General features: G+C 54.6%; 2 protein-coding genes across 3 annotated transcripts in view; one reads left to right on the top strand and one right to left on the bottom strand.

Annotated features, from left to right (window-relative positions):
* Positions 1-11,222, top strand: part of CDC45 (cell division cycle 45) — a 32,054-nt gene extending 20,832 nt beyond the window's left edge. For both annotated transcript variants that reach the window (XM_081801610.1, XM_081801609.1), the window contains exons 14-19: positions 2,730-2,868; positions 2,952-3,035; positions 4,585-4,703; positions 7,227-7,298; positions 9,342-9,413; positions 11,095-11,222. In XM_081801610.1, coding sequence (XP_081657736.1) covers positions 2,730-2,868; positions 2,952-3,035; positions 4,585-4,703; positions 7,227-7,298; positions 9,342-9,411 — 484 coding nt within the window. In that variant the 3' untranslated portion in view covers positions 9,412-9,413; positions 11,095-11,222. The remainder of the gene's footprint in view (positions 1-2,729; positions 2,869-2,951; positions 3,036-4,584; positions 4,704-7,226; positions 7,299-9,341; positions 9,414-11,094) is intronic.
* Positions 11,223-13,790: 2,568 nt separating this feature from the next.
* On the bottom strand, positions 13,791-16,289 carry CLDN5 (claudin 5). Its single transcript, XM_006752333.3, is given in 2 exon segments — positions 13,791-15,230; positions 15,232-16,289. Coding segments are annotated over 2 exon segments (930 nt in total). The 5' UTR covers positions 15,358-16,289; the 3' UTR covers positions 13,791-14,426.
* Positions 16,290-21,374: the final 5,085 nt, after the last annotated feature.

Consider the following 21,374-nt stretch of genomic DNA (forward strand, 5'->3'; position numbering starts at 1 on the left):
TGCCATAACTATAGTATCAGCTGTTGCTGCCCTCATCCCAGAGTTGATGGAGCAGTTTTAGACATTGTCTACTGACTTCTTGCTATGACAGGACATTTATTCCTCTTTTGTGCTCCTCCCCCTCCTGTGGGTACAGTTATGCCACTATTTGTAGCTCCTTTGTAACTGTAACATACTTACACCTTGTTCTATCGCCGTTGTCTCTTGTCTCCCTACTTTGTAAGAAAAAGATATTAGCATCCTTACTTTTCTCTTTCCCCATGCCTTTCACTTTGTGAAATTTATGCTTTTACATTTTCGTGGTTAATAACACTTAATCTTGGGTTAGAGAATAAAATGCAAGTCATCTCATCCTTGGCTATAGATAGAGTCTAGAAGATGAAAATCAATAGTGTTAGTTTGTTGTGTTAATAAAATAGTCACTCATGTGCAGTGATTACCTTACTTTCTGGTACTGCTCTTTGCTTTTCCTGGAGATCTTAATTACCTTCTTTATCATATCCAGTTTTTTTCCAGCTCTCCTTCCAGGAGGTATTCCCTGAGTCCCTTTTGTCTGGGAAAGCCTGGGGTTCTGTCTTCTGACATTAGCCTGGACCTGCAGTTCTCTGTGCCTGTTGTTTGCTGCCACCACTCATGGCCCTTGACTGTGCCCTGGATTAGAGCCAGTGTTTCTTAGGATCCTTATCTTTGGTTTTTTCACTCTTTCATTTTGTTAGAGCACAATTCCCAAGTAACTTTTAAAGAAAGAGCACATGTGAAATAAACGTTCTTAGTTCTTGCATATCCGACAATATCTTCGTTCTGCCCCCATCTGGTTCCTGGTATAGCTTATTTACAATTCAATGCTGAAGGTAATTTCCTGTTGAATGTGGATTCCATTGCTCCCCTGTCTTCTAGCAGCAAGTATTGCTAATTGAAATCTGAGCCATCTTGGTTCTTGTTTCTTTGTAAATGCACTCCCATCCCACCTAAAGAAGCTTGCAAGATTTTTTCTTTTCTTTTCAGTGTTCTGTGATTTCATCGTGTTGTGTCTAGGGTGGATTTTGTTTCATGGATTGTACTGGCTTCTCAGGCGAGCCCTTTCCATCCAAAGCCCCAGATTTTTCAGCTTAGGCATGCTTTTGTACTATTTCTTTATTACTCCTCCCACACATACATAGGTGTTTTTTATTCTTTCTTTCCTGGCTTCCTGGAACAATGCTCTGTCTCTGATTTGTGCCTTATGTTTTCCATGTCTGTCTTGTTACTGATGCGAAGGAAGCTTCTTGACTTTATTCTCTAGTCTTTGAGTGAATTTTTAATTTTTTTGCAGTCACTTTACTTTCCACAAATACTTCAGTTTCTGATTATTCCTTTCTCATGGCATCCTGTTAGTGGTTTACGAATTTCTTTTTTTTTTTTTTTTAAAGATTTTATTTATTTATTTGACAGGGAGAGACACAGCGAGAGAGGGAACACAAGCAGAGGGAGTGGGAGAGGGAGAAGCAGGCTTCCCGCCGAGCAGGGAGCCCGATGCGGGGCTTGATCCCAGGACCCTGGGATCATGACCTGAGCCGAAGGCAGACGCTTAATGACTGAGCCACCCAGGCGCCCCTTTACGAATTTCTTAGTTGCCCAGTCTCTTTGAAGATATTAATTAGAGTTCATTTTAAGTTTTCTTTTGTTCTCCAAATCATCTCTGTTTCATCTAGGGTCATTTTTTCAGGGCACAGGCATTTCCCAAATGTCTGGTGGTCTTCACTTTCAAAAGGGGGGCTGTGGAAGCCTGGTGAGGCCCTGGGTCTTGGGGCATAGCCTGCTGGCTACAAGGCATTGCTTCATCTTGGTGGGTGGGGAGCCAGTATGACACTTTGGGACTCTTAACTTCTGGATACACTTCTCCACAGAGAGTTCATTTTAATGTATTTAGAGGAGAACCCTCCTTTCTTGGGGAGGATAAAAATCCACCCATCAATGCGGGGGGGGTTCCCTGGTCCTCCATTTGGGCCTTGCCCTGGCCCCTCTGTCAGAGTCCTCTGGGTACTTTCCAGGACCTGCTGGGCAGTGTCTTCCCTCTGTTGGCTTTCAGTTTCCTGTCTTCTGATGCCAGGCACCCCTCTCCATCTTTTGTACTGGTCACTGTAGGTTTATACATGTTTTAATCATTTTTCTTTCTTTCTTTCTTTCTTTCTTTTCTTTCTTTCTTTCTTCTTTCTTTCTTTCTTTCTTTCTTTTTCTTTCTTTCTTTTTAGAGAGAGAGAGAGCATGAGCGGGGGTGGGGGGTGGGCAGAAGGAGGAGAGAAAATCTTTTTTTTTTTTTAAAGATTTTATTTACTTATTTGAGAGAGAAGGAGAGACAGTGAGAGAGTACAAGCTGGGAGGAGAGGGAGAAGCGGGCTCCCAGCAGAGCAAGGAGCCCAATGAGGGGCTCGATCCCAGGCTCGATCCCTGGGATCATGACCCGAGCCGAAGGCAGACGCTTAACTGACTGAGCCACCCAGGCGCCCCAAGGAGAGAAAATCTTAAACAGGCTTCACACCCAGCATGGAGCCCAATGTGGGGCTCAATCTCACAACCAAAACCAAGAGTCAGACGCTTAACTGACTGAGCCACCAGGGACCCCTAATCCTTCCTTGCATATGATAGGGAAGGCAGGAGGAAAAGAATGAAACTCATCCCCACACACCCCCCAGGAACCAAGTGTTCTGTTTGTGACTCTGTGCCAAAGTTGTGTGTCTGCCCCGTTACAGGAGTAACCTGGACAAGCTCTACCATGGCCTGGAACTCGCTAAGAAGCAGCTGCGAGCCACACAGCAGACCATTGCCAGCTGCCTCTGCACCAACCTTGTTATCTCCCAGGGGCCCTTCCTCTACTGCTCCCTCATGGAGGTCAGGCTTCCCATGGATAGATGGGTACCAGGCCACGCCTGCCAACAGCCCCCTCTTACTATCTCTATGTCCTCCCCCTGCAGGGCACTCCGGACATTGTGCTATTTTCCAAACCAGCGTCCCTGAGCCTGCTCAGCAGACACCTGCTCAAGTCCTTTGTGTTTTCGGTGAGGAGCTGGGTAGATGGATGCCAGAAGGTAGAGCCTCAGAGCAGAGCTTGGACTGGGCATTAGAAGCTGGTCTTGGGGTACTGTGGCTATGTACCAGCTGTGGGGTCTGGGAAAAACTCAGTTTTTCTGAGCTATGTTTTCCTTAGCTGACCCTTAGGATCTCAGTTCCTGTAAGCTCTGATTTCATCAGTTGGTCCTCCTGGTCACTTGGACAAGTACAAAGGGACCTCATGGAGTATGTGGGGCTAGGGCTAGGTTCAGCTGTGGCAGATCAAGGAAAGATGAAGCTGGTGATAGCACAGACTTGCTTCCCAGCAAAAGCTTGTTTTCTGGTCTGGCTTTCCCTTTTGCATGTGTGGTTCTGTCTTCTGTACCGCCTAACACCCTTCTTTGCCTTGGCCTGGGACACCCCTCCGCCCCAACCCAGCTAACATCAGACTCCCCACTGGGTATGATCACAGAAAGGATGATCCCTCACATTTCAACAGTCAGAGTCTTACTTCACTTCCTGGATGAGGGTTTACACTGGGGGCTACTTTAAACAAATTGTTTAATAGGAGGTTGACATCTCATATTGCTGAATTGACCTATAAAATGATTATCTGAGGATTATGTGAAGACAGTCAAATAATGACAAAAGATGGACTAGGGACAAAACATGAGCTCGCAAGTCTTCTAGGCTCTGTTCAAATCTCAGCCTCTTCCTTTACCAGTTGTGTGATATGAGGTCAATTATTTGATCTCTGAGCCTCAGTTTCCTCATCTGCAAAATGGGTGAATTTTTCCAGAGGGCCCATCATTTATCAGACTTTTTTTTTTTAAAGATGTTATTTATTTACTTGAGAGAGAGAGAGAGCACGAGCAGGGTGGAGGGGCAGAGGGAGAAGCAGATTTCCCACTGATCAGGGAACCTGACACGGGGCCGATCCTGGGATCAGGACCTGAGCTGAAGGCAGAAGCTTAACCAACTGAGCCACCCAGGTGCCCCTCACATTTCTTAAGCAACCACGACCAGCCAGGCTCTGATGTCATAGGATGACCAACTGCCCTGGTTCATGTCCTGGGATGCCCTTCAGTCCTGGACAAACGAGGATAGTCGGTCACCTTTGTTGTAGGGTGTGGGTACAATGGGTACAGCAGTGAAGGAAGCACCTGAGTCTCCATGTTGAGGGAGTATGCATGCTGGCAAAGGGGACAAATGAGGAAAGATTATGTGCAGTGTCAGATGGTGGCACACACCATAGACAAGCTGAAGCAGGATGAGAGAGAGGGTTGGTTGGGGAAGGCCTCCTGGAGGAGGTGACAACTGAGTCAGGACCTAAAGGAGGTGAAGGAGGGAACAGCCAAGGGACATTGGCACAGAAGGAGGCTGGGAACGGTATCATAGCCTGGGGGGGCAGCTGCATGGGGACTTGAGCATCTCTGGTGAGAAGAAGACCCGGGAGGCTTTTGGGGGGTGGGCGGCTGGCCCTGTTCGGCCTCCTAGGTGCTGAGTGGTGCGCTCCCTCCGTGGGGCCATGATGAAGGGTGCACTTTGCCTCCGCAGACAAAGAACCGGCGCTGCAAGCTGTTGCCCTTGGTGATGGCTGCACCCCTGAGTGTGGAGCAGGGCACCGTGACTGTGGTGGGCATCCCCCCAGAGACCGACAGCTCGGACAGAAAGAAGTGAGCCAGGTTTTGCATCTCCTGGGAGTTGGGAGCGCCAGGCTTGTCATTGGCCTGTGGGCTCTGCTGAGTTGGGTGATCTTGGCCCTCAACGCCACACCGAGGACAGCCTCTTCCACCATGCAGCAGGACTTTGAGGGTTTAGATATGTGGGCTGCAGGTTAGCCATTGAGCTACTACCTTACCCCTTGACTGGACTTTTGAATGCTTCTAGTTTGTTCAAGGCCTCCCGGGCAAGGGTGTCTGGCTCCCCAGGAAGACCAACGTCAGACCCACCTAGGATAGGCTACATACCTACAGTGAGGTGTGATTAGATGTCCTGACTCTATGTGGCCTTGGGCAAGAACCCCAGCCCTCCCTGGGCCTAAACCCTCTTCTGAAGAGCAGCTTATACTGAAAATCTGAGAGGTTTCAGGTCACCCACCCCAGAAATTAGGCTTCCCCTGCAAAGTTGCTCGAGACCAGCTCTGCGATGCCTTCAAAACCCTCATGAAAGATCATTCCCCAGCTTGTTTGGGCCTCACACTAACCTTTGAGGAGAGCTGGTCAGTGTCTCCCATCCTCACCCCCACCCTTGTGAGTCAAATTCATTGCTCACGGAATCCCAAATTTAGGCATTTGCCAAATACGTTTAAAAGTTCAGTTACGAGCTGACATACGAGAAACTGTTCAGTGTTGTGTGCAGGGATGTGCACCCCCAGACTGCCTGCCTGCCAGAGATTGCTACCGCACCCGAAGCTGAGCTCACTTGTGCCCCCACGGTTTGGGCGGCGGATAGAGGGTCCAGCTCCAGCCGCGCAGAAGCTAACACAACTGCTTAGTCACTCAGACCATGCGGTTGTGGCTGCCTGTTCTCCCTTGGCCTTTTCTTTATTTAGCATCTAGGAAACATTTTGGACTTCTATCGGCGGTGTAGTTCTGTTTTGTTTTCTCACCAAGCATCAGGCCTTTGTGCACATTTTTACGAAAGTGACTTCTAACAGTAGGAAGCCTGTTAAGTGGATGATGGTTTACCTGTCATCTCCTATTGGACGTTCAGGCTGTTTCCAACTTTATGTTTATAGACAATGTACTGGTGCGTTTGTGAATGCAGAGGCTCATCTTGTACTTTTGAGAAGCTTCTCTCACTGTCTTCCCAATGTTTCCCCTCCATCTGTTGGCCTGGGTTCTTGCCCTGTTCCTGTAGCAAGGTCAGGTTTTCTCCTGCCCACTCCCATCCACACCTGGTGTCAGCCAGCAGGCTGGACCTTGAGGGGCTCCCTGGTTCTCCCTGTGGCTCCCTTCGTGCTCTGCCTGGCCAGAGAGCCCCCTGACTAATCCCAGGGGCTAATGTCACCATCCTTGGGGGTCTTTGCCTCCCTGGCAGAGTCAGTGCCCCAGGCTCAGTGCTCCCCAGCAACATCCCAAGAGGTGACCTTGGTAAGATACTGACAGCTGGCTGCAAGACACCCCACTCAGCTGCCCAGTGCTGTGGCTTGGGGGCCAAGGACCGCTCAGTGTCCTGTGCCTCTCAGTTTTCCCAGTTAGCTCTTATTGGCCTCTGCTGTGGAAGACACGGGTCTTGTATCTGGATCAATCCTAGCCCTGCTCTTGTGAGCTTTGACCTCCTTCTGTGTCTGCAAAGGCCATTTAGTAGCAAGTTGGGAGAAACAACGGACTTTTTTAAGATAAGTGCTTCCATGTTGCTGGGCTGCTTTCCAAAGCTATGCCGTGGGTCTTGGATTCATAGTCACACGGGGTGGAGCTGGCCAGGGGCTCCTGGCCTGGGTTCTCCAGGCAGCCAGCAAGCACTCCCCCCAGGGGCCAGCACAGCCGCCTGCGTCCTCACTCCAGCCATCAATTTGTTGCTGTACATGGCTGTGCTGGTCAGTGGTTAGCTCTGACTGGTGTGCACGGTCTCGTGTGAGAGTTACTGTGGGGGCTTGAAGCACATGCCCCTCCTCTGCCTCTTCTCCCAGCCCAAGAGTCCCTTCCCCATGATGCTCTCCGTCCACTGCCAGCCCTTACTACCTGCACAGCCCGGGGGGTGGGTGTGTGCTCCTGGCCGGCTCCCTGCCCCACACCTGCGCCCTCAGCAGCCCCAGCTGGGCTGCACCCTGGCCCTGCAGGCTCCTCCCATTCCCCACCCTGCTGTGTGTGACTCAATCTCATCTGAAACCCCCATCCCAGCACACTTCCCACTGAGCCTCTGCCTCTCCTGTCCCAGCTGCCAACACGGTGCCAGGCACGAGGGAGGCTGTAGTCAGGGTGCACCGTGGGAGGTGCCCAGGGACGCTGGTGCCCTGAGGGCTGCGAAGCGCTCTGCTGGATGCAGGCGGGAGCAGCAGTGAGAGATGGTGACTGTCCAGGAGTGGGGGTAAGACCTCAGAAGACTGGGGCCCAGGCAGGGGTACCAACAGGAGTGCCTACAGGCAGAACGGGTGGCCAGGGAGGAGTCTGGACCAACTCCAGTGTCTGTCCCAGGGATTTAGGGAGGTCCATTACAGTGGGCGGGCCCCCAACACACCTCTTCTGTGTCTACAGCTTTTTTGGGCGGGCGTTTGAGAAGGCCGCAGAGGGCACCAACTCCCGAACGTTACACAACCATTTCGACCTCTCAGGTAAGAGTCTGCGGCACTGGGGCACTTTCAAGGTTAGCACTGGCCTCGAACCAGGGAAGCTGGCATCACCAGAAATACCTTGTTAGCGCCCCTCTCACTTTCCTGGAGCCAGCCCCCGGGCCTGGCTGCTTCAGGTGGCTCAGGGAGCTCTAGGATGCGTGGGGCCCTGCGCCTCCTGTCTGGGCCCTGATGGGCTCCCAGGGCGAGGGGGAACAGGTGTTGTCCATAGAGCCATAGGCCTGGCTTTGGCCTTAGAGTCTAGCCCTTGAGACCACGTTCACCAAGGAGTCTGCAGGACTGGCCACTAAAGCCTCCTGGGCCAGCGTCACCCAGGGGTCACCTGCCCCCTCCTGTGGGCGTGGAAATAGCAGGGCCTGCGGCAACCCCCGGACACGGCCTCCGAGGCTGTGCTGGCCGCCACTGCAGGCCAGCAGCTCCTGTCTGTGTTGTCGTGAAGGGGCCCGCCTGAGGCTGCCACGTGGTCCTGTGTGACGGCCTGGGCACTGGCCCTGGCCTGATGTTGCATGAGTCCAGGGAATGGAAGAGCCCAGTCCAGGTGGTGGCTTTGCAGGCTGGCCAGTGCTCCCCGCGACTCCCCACAGCTTCTCCAGAGGCCAGCATGGAACATGGCTCACATTGGGCCACATTTGCTTTTTATTCTAGCTGATAGACTTTTAAGTAAAACAGACGTAGTGACCCCTCACGGCTTTGTATTGGTGTGCTTGGGCTGCCCTAACAACATACCATAGACTAGGGGCTTTAAACAACAGAAATCTATTTCTCACGGTCTGGAGGCTGAAGTCCAAGATTAAGGTGTACACCAGGGTCAGTCTCTTCTGAGGCCTGAGACCTCTCTCCTTAGCTTATAGGTGGCTGTGTTCTCACATGGTCGTCCCTCTGTGTCTGTGTCCTAATCTCCTCTTCTTATAAGGACCCCAGTCAGATTGGATTAGGGCCCACCCATGTGATTTTGTTTAACCTAAACATCTTCAAAAGCCCCATCTCCAAATACAGCACATGCTGTCTGAGGTGCAGGGGGTTAGGCCTTCCACACATGAATTTGGGGAGAATAGTCCTCAGCCCATAACCCCCATCTGTCAGAAAGGACAGTTTCTTATGTCACATCAGCTGATTTGTTACAACGAGTCCTGGCATCAGAGACCCAGTGTTCACCCCAGCTGCCTTGGCATCTAGAGCTGCTCCTTCATGCCAGGCCCACTTGGGCTACAGCTCTGTGTTGGGTGGGTTCACCCCCAGCAGCAACACCCCCATTCCTACTTTATGCCCAAGATGTGGGAGAGGTTGGTGCTGGCCAGCTGCAGGATGTCCTGGCTTCTCAGAGGGAGGATTTATGGGCTGGAAGGTGCTTGGCTTCCCATGTGGGTGGAGAGCTGGGGGAGGGGGGTTGTACAACAGAGGGCAGGCCAGCCCCCACCTGGGTAGGCTGGGCCTGGGGTTCCTGGATCCATGGCCTGTGGCACAGATGGCTCCTAGAACCAGGCTGGCCTGGTTTTGCCCTATTTGATGAGGGCCCCTGGAAATGGGGGCAGTTCACGTCGTGTTTCCCTTCTACAGAGAGACTGGCCAGAGCAAAACTTCAGGCTAGCCTCCTGCCCGACCTCAGGGCCTCAGGCAACCCACGATGGAGCAGGGCTCTGTGTCCACCAGGGAGGGAAGCCCTGTCTTTGCCTGGATCTGTTCTAAACCGTCACATTCCTGTGTCCTCTCCACTGGCTGTCACTGCTGGTCCTCTAGCGGCCTGGAGGGTCCTCCCCACAGACTGTAACCCCAGCCAGCCTCACTAACAGGGCAACCAGCAGTTTCTGCGGACTAAATACAGAGGACAGAGAAATAGAGCCTCTGAGTTCAGAATATTCCAGGCCACCAAAGGGCTGAGTACATTTTGGAATGTGCCGGAGGGTGGTTCCCATCTTGGATGACCGGGAAGAGGGAGTTAATACACCCTGACTTGTTTCTCCTCCTGCGCCTCACTCTCAGCCCCACTCCTCCACCTCACGAGATGTTTTTCTTTCATTACCTCAGTAATTGAACTGAAAGCAGAGGATCGGAGCAAGTTTCTGGATGCACTTGTTTCCCTCCTGTCCTGAGGGTGAGATGTGGGGGAGGGGTGGGGTGCTGGAGAGTTCCAGTGGGCACTTCAGGGGGGCGGGGGGGGCACTGCCACAAAGCTGGCCCTGCTGAAGTGTAAAGAGGGCCCCTCGTTCCCTGCTTTGCTTTCCCTGCTTTTTCCCTCCTCAAGCCAAGGCTTCTGCTTGCATTTCAGACCGAAGCAGGGCTCCTGAGGAGATTTGGGGTTTTTCCCAAGGGTGTCTGTCCCTGGGCTGGTGGCAGTGCCACAATGGGGCGTTTTTGAAGAAGCTAATTTCATTAAGCTCCTGGGACCCCTTCAGCAAGGGCTGGCATTTACCCTGTCCTGACCGCACTGTGGGCTGGGCATTACGAGTGACACGCACGCCTCCTGGCACTGCTGGGAAAGGAGGCGACCCTTGGCGGGAGCGTGGGCCCTGAAGCCTTGCCGCCCTTTGCAGCCTTAGATCAGGCCCTAGGCTAGAGCCCACAGAGGCTTCTACCCAGACTCTTGCGTGCTTGACTTAGGAGAAAACAAAGCTGTTGGCAGCCACATGGCTAATAACTAGAAAATGTCGTCTCTGTGGGCCTTGCCTGAGCGTGAGGCCGTCACTGGTGGTCCACAGCGATGCTCCCCGGCCAGGGCTCTTCCCAGTGCCACACATACCAGCTCTTTCTTGAAGGGCCCCTCAGCAGACGGGCCGGGGGGCCTGTTCTCTACCTAGTGCCCATTTCTCAGCCCAGGCCCCCCACACACATATATGGTGGATGCCCACACCCAGCCCTGCATCTCCTTGAGCCCTGGGCTGGAGCCGCTGCTGAGGCAGACTGGCCCTATCAAGGCTCTGATGTAGAGGGTCCCCTCATGCCAGCCCAGGGTCCTCCCACTCCCCTACCATCCATAGTGAGCTGGAAGGTGTGGAGGGCAAGTGCCCTTCCCCTGTTGGGGCCTCAGTGGGCTCTGCTGGGAATGGTATAGGGGACCTCAGGGATCCAAAGTCCCTCTTTCAGGGTCGGCTAGGGCATATAGGGCTCGTGTTGGGGTGAAGCTTTGGGCTCAGACTCTTTGGGTCTTCAGCAAGGTGTGTTGGGTACTTCACCAGGCTGTGGCTGTTTCCTCAACTGAAACGGGGCTGACACCCCTTGGACAGTGAGTGCTGAGCCTTAGGATGGGGGCAGGGTGTAAGTTTATGACCCAAATCAAAGGTTACAGGCAGGGGCTCTCGGGCAGGGGGCTGGTGTTTGAGGCCTAGCCCTTCCCTGCAGCCTGCTCAGAGATGACACCAGCACTGCTGTGTGTCCTGCCACCAAGACAGGGTGCAGGGTGGGCCAGCTGGGCAGGGGGGGGAGCAGTGTAGGGGAGATGCTCCAGGCAAGGGGAAAAGCCTCGTGAGGGCCCCATGGGGCTGAGGCAGGGTCTGCAAGGTGATATGGTAGTGGAGGGCCATGAGGCCCTAGGGGTTCTCAAGCAAATGACAGCCTGGACCCAGCCAGCGGGGTGCAGTGAGGCCGGTGGGCCACCTCAGTGGTTCTGGGGTGGCCCTCTACCCATGGTCACCACCCCTCTCCCCTGTGAGTGGTGACAGCTACTCAGAAGCAAGCCCAGCATGTCAGAGGGAAGGCCTGGACAGTTTATTTGTTTAATTCAGAGAGACATCAGAATTGTTGAAATTTACTTATTTTTTCTTTTCTTTCTTCTCTAGAGTTTGATCTCTGCAGACATGACCTCCTCCTTATTTATATTAACTGGGTTTTATTTAGACTGTAAGTTATGGACATAGTTTTAGATGCAGGGACAGTTGGTTTTTAATGGAATAAAATGTTCGTTTTAGTTTTGGTGCCTAGTCTTGGCTGTGGTCATAGGGCCAACACTTGTTTTTGTCCTGAGGTTTCTGTGGGTGCAGAGGAGCCTTTTCCTGTGCCCTGGGCGACGTTGAGACCCAGCAGTAAATAAGCATGGGGCGCGGCCTCCAGGCTCCTGGGAGAGCAGTGGGTGGAGGCCGGGCACCTCAGCACGTGGCCCTCCGCATGGCTCCTGCACCGACCACTGCCCAGTGATGCCATCCGGTACCTGGCTCTGCCCTCCCACCACTTATTCCTGTCCACCTGGCCCTGGCAGCAGCTCAAACCCACCCTCTTGACTGTGCCTCCTGTCCCAGTACCCTCCCCATCCCCACAGGCACACGGTACCCCCAGGCTACTGGGAGAGTTGGGCCGATAGCAAGGGCAAGGTGGCTGAGGGGCCCCAGAGGGAGATGGCTTCACCACATCCTGGTCACAGAAGGTTAAAACTGGACAGAACCTTGGCAACTTTCAAAGTCTTCAGAACAGCAGTTCTCAGGGGAGCTGTGCGATCAGCTGGTTCCACTCTCCCAGATGTCCCCAGAGCCCCTGCGAGGGTTGAGAGGATCTGGAGGCAAGGAGGATGCCATTCCTGCCCTTTGGGGAGGAGAGAGCTGTTCACACAGGTGGTTGAGGCCATCTGGCTGCTCTGCCTGGAGTAGGGATGCCAGGGAAGCAGGTAGGCTGGAGCGACACGGCCATCTGGGTGTGGCACCTGGGGCCTTGGGCAGGAGGAAGCAGAGTGGTTTGGGTAGGCTTTAAGCTGGTAAAAAGCCCAGAAACAGTGGCCTGGAACTGAGGAGACAGATGGGTGGGTCCAGGTCGCAGCGTGGCCCTTGGGAAGGGGTAGTGGGCACAGTGGGGTTGGCTGCACTGGAGGTCAGCTCCTCTTGCCTGATCTCTGGCAAATGGAGTGTGCCCCTGGCCTTCCTGGCATGAGTCAGGCAGCAGCAGCCTGACTCCCCAGGGCCCTAAAGCTGCCCAGCTTGACCATTTGCATCATTGGGACTGTGCAGCTTCCCTTCGGAATCCTGCTGATTCCTGGAGCCTGAAGGAACTGGAGAGCTCTGGGTTCGTGTGGGATGCAGCCTTGGGTGTGTGCTCCTGGCCAAACACCAGCCTGGCTGGCCTCAGGACCTTTGTTCCAGCAGCCCCACCAAGGCCCCAAGATCACACACTCTTGCACTTGAGGGCCGTTTGTGAGCCCTGCTGCACAGGCCCGAGGGGGGCTGCCATGAGGGGCTGCTGAGGACCTCTGTGCCATGGGACCCGTCTCGCTGCAGCTCATCCCATTGCGAGGAGCTCAGGCTATGGGATAGTTCATCCTCCCTTGAAGTCCAACTCCCTGGCTCTGCTGCAACTCCCGGGATTCAGGGCAGTGTTCATTGCAGCCGTCCTGAGCCCATGTCCTCAGGCTCCTCCCCTTCCTCACCGTGGGGAGCCTGGCCAGGCCTGGGAGACTCCTTGCCACTGGATTTGGCCCAAGCATTTCTGCAGAGGGCCCCCAAGGCCAGGTTTGGGGGCAGATGCCAAGCCCTGCTGGCTGGGTTTGGAGCTCCTCCCGACAGGCCCCACCTCCAGCCACAGCTCTCTTTTGTCCTAGCCTTTGGCAGAAAGTAAAACTGCATTAATTCAGAGTGCCTAGAATGGGGCTGGAAGCAATGAGCTCTCAGTGACTAACATAGCTCTGGTGTGCCCTGCTCTCCTGTGACCCCTAACACCCAGGTTCCTGGCCCAGGCCAGCACTGGCTCCCGGGGGCCCCACTCATGTGGGAGGAAGGTGACACAGGGCGCTTCCAGCAGCCTGTGACACGGAGGTGCTAATGGTCAGCACAAGTCTGGGCTGGCTGCCAGGCCAGCAAGATGAGCACAGGCCCTGCACAGAGCTGTGCTGAGACTAGCAGAAGAGCCAGGACCAAGGCGCTGGAGCCCTGCCCAGGCACTCTAGGCAACCTGCACAAGTGCCTCCTTCCCATAGCAACGTGCTTGTGGCCCGCCGCTAGCTCCGCTGGAGCCCAGCACACATCCTGGATTCGCCCCTGTTCCTGCTGCACCGTTAGCCGGAAGGTCCTAGTCAGTGTTTTACAGATGTCTGGCCATTTGGTGCAAGCCACAGATAGGCAAGCCCTGAGAGGGCAGGGGGAAAACACCCAACCTGTGGTGCATGGAGCCAGCCTCTTCTCAAAGCCAGCAGCCTGGCAGCCCACCCTCAGCACTTCCTGCATCCAAAGACTCCACACTGGCTAGTGGCTGGGTGATGGGGGGTGGATTTCCAACCTGCATCCTCTCCTGGGGTCTGTGTCGTCCTCTCCCCAGGCTCTTCTGACTACAGATCTCACCTTCCTGGGTTGCCGCAAACCGTAGCTGTGCTTCCCACCCAGTAGGAAGGTGACTGGGTGGCAGGGAGGGCCAGGGATCAGGCCATGAATCTTCTGGAACACAGGGGGAGTCCTGGGAGGTCTCAGAAAAAGCCTTTCAGGGAGCAGTTGGTGGGCGGGTGGATGAAGGGGGCTGCTGGGCACAAGTGGTGACTGGACAGAGGACAGGACACAGGTGGGAGGGTATTCAAACCATTTACTAAGCAAACTCTTACCCTCCCCACAAGCTGCAAAGGAGGGCAGGGCCCCAGCTCCACACTCAGGATCTGGTGCCCATAAGCATCTCCTGGGGAGCTGCTGGGGTGAGGCAGGGAGGTCCAGGCCAAGTCTTTTAGTCCCCCTGGGCTCAGGCCCCACTGATGCGGTAAAGGCCAGCTGTATACATCCCTCTGGCAGCCCAGGTTGGGACCCCTGGGCTCTCGGTCTGCCCCGCTGGAATCAGCTGGAGCCGCTGGGGAGGATGACGGCATCCAAAACCCTGAGGGTCCAGGAGGGAATTGGCGTTTCAGTCCATTGTCCACTCAGCCAAAGGGACACGCGCCCCACCCACATCGGAGCAAGCTCTGCGCACAGAAAAAGAAACCCAGCAAGTTCTCCCAAGTGCGTGGCTCCTGTTCAGGGCAGGGCGCGGCCCAGGGCCCGGCTAGTGGCTATTGGAGAGAACGGGCTGCGGGCGCGAGCAGGGTCTCAAGTCAGTCGGTGCGCCACGTCCAGGCACAGAGCCGGCCGTTCCTCCGTGCATGCGGGGCTTCCCTAGCCAGTCGTCCGGCTCGTGGGAGTGGCTAGCGCGAGGGGCCCCGCCGAGTCTGGCGCCCTCAGACGTAGTTCTTCTTGTCATAGTCGCCGGTGGCCGTGGGCCGCCGCGACGCGGAGTACTTGACTGGGAAGCTGAAGTCGGGGCGGCCAGCGCAGACCCAGGCGCCGCAGCACACGAGGCCGCCGCCGCACATGAGCAGCGCGGAAGCCGCCCAGCCGATGTACAGCGCCGCGCCCAGCTCATACTTCTGCGACATGGGCACCGTCGGGTCGTAGAACTCGCGGACCACGATGTTGGCGAACCAGCAGAGCGGCACGAGCGCCAGCAGCCCGCAGAGTGCGTAGAGCGCGCCGCCCGTGAGGGCCACCCGCGCCTTGGCCGGGCCGGGGGCCACGCAGGTGGTGCACTGAGCGCCCGCCAGGGTCACGAAGAGCGCGACGAGCGCCAGCAGCACTGCGCCCACGGTGAGCGCCCGCGCCGCCTGCACCTCGGTGCTCAGCGCCAGCACCGAGTCGTACACCTTGCACTGCATGTGCCCGGTGCTCTGCACCACGCACGACATCCACAGCCCCTTCCAGGTGGTCTGCGCCGTCACGATGTTGTGGTCCAGGAAGGCAGTCACCTGCCACATGGGCAACCCGCACGCCAGGATCAGGCCCACCCAGCCCACCAGGCACAGCACCAGGCCGAGGATCTCCAGCGCCGCCGACCCCATGGCTGGAGGCGAGACGGGCGCCCGACGGCCCCGAGCCTCCGGGCGGGGCGCGGCGGTGCCTCGGTGGAGCGGCTTGGCGCCCTGAACGGGCCCTGGTGCCTCTGCGCCCCGGCGCTCGGCTCACCGCCTCCTGTCCCCGGCCCCAGCAAGTCTGCAGCACAGCCTCGGATCTGCGGGAGCCTATCGGGGGCTTCCTATTTGAAGGTTCGGGGGCGGACTCTGCCCCGCGGGCCCGGCCCCTGATCCCCGAACAGCCAATCCGCGCGCCGTCCATCGGCCCTTAGCCAATCACAGGCGCCCCCGGCAGCTGGAGTTAGGGAAACCGCTGGCCTGGGCGGGTAGCCGAGGGCCCCGGGACCGCTCCCTGCCCGGCCGCCGCCCCGAGCCCTTCTCCCGCTGTTGTCTAGAGCTCGTTCCGGACTGACCTGGGGTGGCTGGGCGCGCGCTCCCCGGGCCACCTCCCTGTGTCCCAGCCTCTCCATTTCAGGAGCCGCATGACTGCACCAACTTCCCCCGCTACATCCCGGAGTTGAAGAGAGTGAAGGTCTTTACCACCCAGGCCAGCTCCGCTCTTGCCTGGCTAAGGTCTGCGGGAGCCCCCCACCATCACCGTCGCGCGGAGGTTTGCCTGAAGGACTCTTGGGCCCCTTTTCCTGGGTTAGCCAAGCACAGCTCGGCCTATTACTACAGGAATCTCGCCCTGGAGTCCAATCCCATCCCCGACCCCTTCCCCGCGCCCTTACTGCGCGGTTCCCCTCTGAGTCCTGGCATTATGTTTCCCAGAGGCCAAGAGGCCAGCTGTGCGGGTCAGGCTGAAATCTCCAGCCCGCGGTCCTGACCAGCGCCACTGCCCAGCCGATCACCGCCTCGCTGGGGTCTGAGGCCCCAACAGGAAGCAGGTGGAACAGGGGCCTTACCACCACCTCCGGAGACCCTCACTCTGCACCCTGCCGCCGGGACTTCCCAGACCTCTCAACCTCTGCACTGCTGCTCTTCTTCCTGAGATGCTTCCCATCCCCCCATCCTTTGAGGCCCAGCTCAGGCGACACCACTTCGGGAAGTCCCCAGTGTTCTCCACTGACTTGACAAACTGGCTGTCCTCCTCAGAGCAGCCCGTGGCCCCAGGCTTGGGGGCCTACTCCAGCCCTCAGAGAGGAGAAACACAAAGGGACACCGAGGTGCTGTGCTCTGCCCTCCCACCAGTGGCAGTGGGACCCCTGGCACCCCAGGCCCTAGGCCACCCTCCGGAAGCCAACTTGGAGTTTCCTGGCCAGAAGGAAGAGCCCCCATCCTCGCTGGAGGCAGGAGGCTCGGGATTTCCGGGCATTCTTCTGCACAATGGCCCAGCCGTTTCTCGAAAGGCCCGCTGGGATGGACATTGAGCCCCCCTGAGACTCAGGTGGGGGCACCAGACCCTGCAGCCCAGAACCCCATGGGGCACCAGCCCTGTTCTAGCAGGTCCCTCCCCACTCCCCATCAGCCCTTTTGTTTCCAGTAAAGTCTGTACCCTGTCTTGGACTGAGGTGGCTGGGACCCTGGTTCTTTCCTCCGGTCCAAGGTGCTTGGCTCTGCTAGACAGGGCCCTCCACAGAGAAGGTCTGACATCGAGGTCAACCACAGCCTAGGAGTTTTGATAAATCTGTCCCTCCTGGGACCCGATTCCTTCTCCCTCTGCCTATGGCTCTGAGATAAGGCCAACACCCTGTTCATCCAGCATGGGGAGGCACCCAGGGCAAGTTTGCTGGGCCCTGAGTGTGAAGGTGGGGGGAGGGCGGAAGTTTCACCCCTTTCCTCAGCCTCCAGCCTCCTTGATCCCTGCACAGGATGGGGCTCTGGGGACCACTGGCTTCTCCCAGCCATCACCTCACTGTTTCCCTCCTGCTGCAAACACCTTGGCCATTCTCCCTCCACCTTCCTGGACGTCCCCTCCTCTTGTCCACTCCAGCGGGCTCAGCCGTACCACCCACACAACCCTCCCAATCCTGCTCCCTCCTGGCCCGAGTCCAGGGACCATACCCGAGGTCTCCCACCACACTCCACACTGCTCTCTTCCCAGGACGACTACTGTAGCCTCCTCAGGCCAGCTGGGCCCCATCCTTGCCCACTGAGGCTGTTCTCCTCAGGGCAGGTAGGCCATTCTGGCAGGCCCCTCTCCTGAGTCACACTCTGCCTGAAACCTGCATCATGGTTCGCACTGCCCGTGGACAAAGTGCTGACTCCTGGGAGCTGCCCAGGGTGACGTCTGCCTGCCTGCCTGCCTTGGGCCTGGGCAGTCCAGCAGCACACACTCCATGCTCTCTCCAGACTTGCCTTTCTCTGGGCCTCAGGCTGGTCTGGCTCTCACCCATGGCCTCTTCTGCCTGCAGTGTGTCCCTCAGGTGGAGGCTGCTCATCTAAGTTGTGCTGCTGAGATCACTTGCTCTTGGATGCCTTTCTGCCCCCGTCCCCCAGCCTTGCTCTCAGAGGCCCAAGTTGGAACTGTCCGTCCACTTCCTGGTTTTCCCCATCACTACCCAGGAAGGAGTTTCCACACAGGGGCCATCTTCACGCATCTGCCCCTGGCGAGGGGCTTCCTGTGATTCACGGCTGACCTCTGGCTGTGCCATCCCATCTAGCCAGCTTGGAGCTGCAGCCAGCACGAGGACCTCCCCCTTTGCCTGCCCACCGGCCCCCATCCCTCCACCACCTAGGGCCTATCCCAGGGTCACCCCCAGGCTGGCACCCCGGGGTGACCTCAGCAAGCCTCTATCTCTTTGGGGACAGCTTCACAGTATTTTGGGAACTTGATGGAAAGGCCTTAGTCTCCACCTATCACAATCTGATTTCTACCCCAACACAACTGTGTTGGCTGTGGCCCAGGCCTGCAGTGGAACCCGAGCCACTGCAGAGAGGCCCAGCCCAGACCTAGGAGGGGCTTGAGGATGTGCCTGCCCTTCCTTCCACTCATGGTGGTCTCCTGACCTCCTGCTTCGCACTGAGCACTGTCTCTGGGTGGAGGACACGCCCAGCCAACTCCTGCCCTAGACCACTAATTGCGTAGGGCCTTTTCAGGTGTGCCCATGGCCATGGGGTAGGGAGATGGCAAGGTGATGCAGAGTGTTAGAGCCCTCTCTGAGGAGGTGAGAGTTCAGCCAAGGTCCAGGAAAGAGGTTCCATGCAAGAGTCCGGAGGTGGGAAGGGACACGATGACTGGGGGGCACATGGAGCTCCATGAGGCTGGGGCAAGACAGTGGGCAAGGGCCTGCCAGCTGAGGTCAGAAGGGTCTAGGGCTGGGCAGGGCCATGACTCCCTGATCTCTGGAGAAGGGGCTCCCAGGCCAGCGTGCCAGCCAAGGCCACCTGCTCATCTACAGCTATTGTTCTTCTTTCCCAGGGGAAGTGTGGCAGGATCTCATTAATTGTGTGAGGGAAAGGCCTGAGTCAGCAGAAAAGCCAAGTTTATCTTGAGCAGCTGCCGACTGACCCTGCGCCAGGGTGATCCAGTGACCTTCCAAGGACAATCTAAATTTAGGCTCCAGATTCCTGGGGATTGGGGTTTGGGAAGCTCCTAGGAGCCAATTTCATTTCAGAGGAAATGAAAAACAACGTTCCTTCTATCTTTTGGCTTTGTTTTCCTCCAGTGTAGCAGATGTTTGTAGAATCTCTGATCACAGAGCACCTCCCGGTGCCCTTTCTTGGTGCTCCCAGAGACAGCATGAATCTTCGCATCACTCGGCCCTGCTCTGGGGGCCTAGGAGGGGTACAGGGGTTTGCGATGATGGGCAGAACACCCTTTGACAAACAGCCAGTGAATTCACAATTCAGACTAGTGAATTGACCTCTCCTTGCCTTGGTCTCCCTGTTGGTAACAAAACCCTCCACAATGGAGGCTGTGAGTTTGGAGGGGAGGCTGTCACCAATCTCAAGCCCTCAGCTGCCATTCCGGAGCACACTGTGGGGTCCTGAGATGTCCTCTCTGGCTCCCTTGACCTTTGCAGCTCATCTGACTTCAACCCTCAGAACAGGTGCCACTGGCTCTTTGTCCAAATTAGAGGACATTGTGCCTTTAACTTCCCCAGTGGGTAAAGGAGTAAGGGGCAGGGAGCTCTGGTTGACAGAGACCTAGGGTCCTGTAGACCCCTCGTGCCTTCATGGACTGTCCCAGATGGTGGTCTCTGCATAGTCCAGGCCCCCTTTGGGAGCCTGGAGGAGCTCAGCCAATGGCAGCAGTGCCCTCAGGAGCAAAAAGTGGCCCTCCACCCCACTCCCACTCCTCACCCCTCATGTCTGCACTGCTTCCATGGCCTCTCTGTCCACCTTCTCTCCCTAAACTCCTGCCTTCTCTGATATTCTCTGATTATTTCCTTCTCTGCATGCTGCATTTTGCAACAATTTTATATTCTTCCCACTTAAAATCATAAAGTGATTCTAGATCCTCATTTTTCATTTAGCATCATATTATAAACATGTCTACGCTTTGTTAAAAACACCCTCGTGGGGGCACCTGGGTTGCTCAGTTGGTTAAGTCTTTGACTCTTGGTCTCAGCTCAGGTCTTGATCTCAGGGTTGTGGGTTCAAACCCCTCATTGGGCTCCACACTGGGCATGAAGCCTACTTAAACAAAACAAAACACCCTCATGATTATTATTGTTTCTAACTGGAACATGGAAGATGTTCCTGGAAGATGACCTCGGGGGTTGGACAGAGGCAAGATGGAATCTATCTCTACCATTCCCAGCGGTGGGGTGTGACTAGGGCAATGTGTTCTGAGGTTCTGTAAAATGGGGATGATAAAGGGCTTAACATCAAAGGGTTGTCAAGGAACTTAGTGGACAGGATTCCCTGGATCAAGGTGAATGCTGAATTAACATTAACGATGATGATTAATTATACAACCATCCCTCAAGACATACTTTGATAAAAGATGATTTTTCTATTATCAATAATACTGCTACCGAAGAAAGCCTTGGTATTTTGAAAGATTTCCTCAGGAAAAGTTCTCAAAGAATTTTAGTTCACATCTAGGAGGTTGTATCACATAGACCCCTTATCTGAGTATGCATTTTCATTGCCTGTCACCAGCATTGGGTATTCACAGTTTTAAAAGTATACTTATTGAGTAGGTAGAGAATGGTATCTTTAATTCTCATTTCTTTGAACAGTAATTTGGTTAAAATTTTTTTCAATTTATATTGCCTATTTTTATTTCCTCTTTGGTGAATTGTCTGTGTACCCACATAAATACAGAGCATTGATGTTTTTCTCACTTTATATGTTAGAAACATTAATTGCTGTCATATATGTGGCACGTACCTTTTGCCACTTGCTACTTACTCTATTACTGATTTTTTTTCAGGTTGTTACAAAAATTTGAGTATTTGAATCTATTAAGGTTTTCCCTCTGTGACTTCTATATTTTTAACTGTTAAAAAGTCCTTCTGTATAAAGAAGATATAAGTTAAATTATATTTTCTTATAGTTTTCTTCTGCTTCTCCTCATGCCAGGAAGGGCTTCCTAGTCTGACAAAGATGGATGGGACTGGATGCCTGGGTGGCTCAGTTGTTAATCGGCTGCCTTCAGCTCAGGTCATGATCCCAGAGTCCTGGGATCGAGTCCCACATCAGGCTCCCTGCTCAGCGGGAATCCTGCTTCTCCCTCTCCCACTCCCCCTGCTTGTGTTCCCTCTCTCGCTGTCTCTCTCTCTGTCAAATAAATAAATAAAATCTTTAAAAAAAAAAAAAAAAGATGGATGGGACTAAGCAGATTAGAGTTCTGCTCAACAGCAAAATGGAGGGGATAGAGGAAGGAATAAATAAATTTGAACCTAGAACAAGAAGATTATTTCATCTCAACAAGAGAGAGAATGTGGAAAAAATAAAAAAAGAACAAAGCCCTGGGGAAATGTATGATGATAACTAAAGATTTAACATCCATGTCATTCTAGTCCCAAAAGGAAAAGAAAGAGGGTAGGGATTTAAAAAAAAAGTATTCAAAGAATTAATAACTGAAAATTTCCTACATTTAGCAAACAAAACCAAAAATCCTACAGTTTCAAGATGTTGCCTGAATCCCAAACAGGATAAACCCAAAGAAACTGACACCAAGACACATCATAATTAATTTTCTGAAAACAAAAGACAAAGAAAAATATTGAGAAGAATCAGAGAAAAAGGACACCTCACCTATAGGGGAAAAACAAATCAAATGACCAAAGATTTCTCATCAGAAACCATGGAAAACAGTGAAAGTAGCACTTCTTTTTTTAAGTGCTGGAAGAAAAAAAAAAATGTCAACCCAAAATTCTATATCTG

The sequence above is a fragment of the Leptonychotes weddellii genome, chromosome 13 (assembly GCF_054177405.1).
Source record: "Leptonychotes weddellii isolate Sample4059 chromosome 13, ASM5417740v2, whole genome shotgun sequence".
NCBI lineage: Eukaryota > Metazoa > Chordata > Mammalia > Carnivora > Phocidae > Leptonychotes > Leptonychotes weddellii.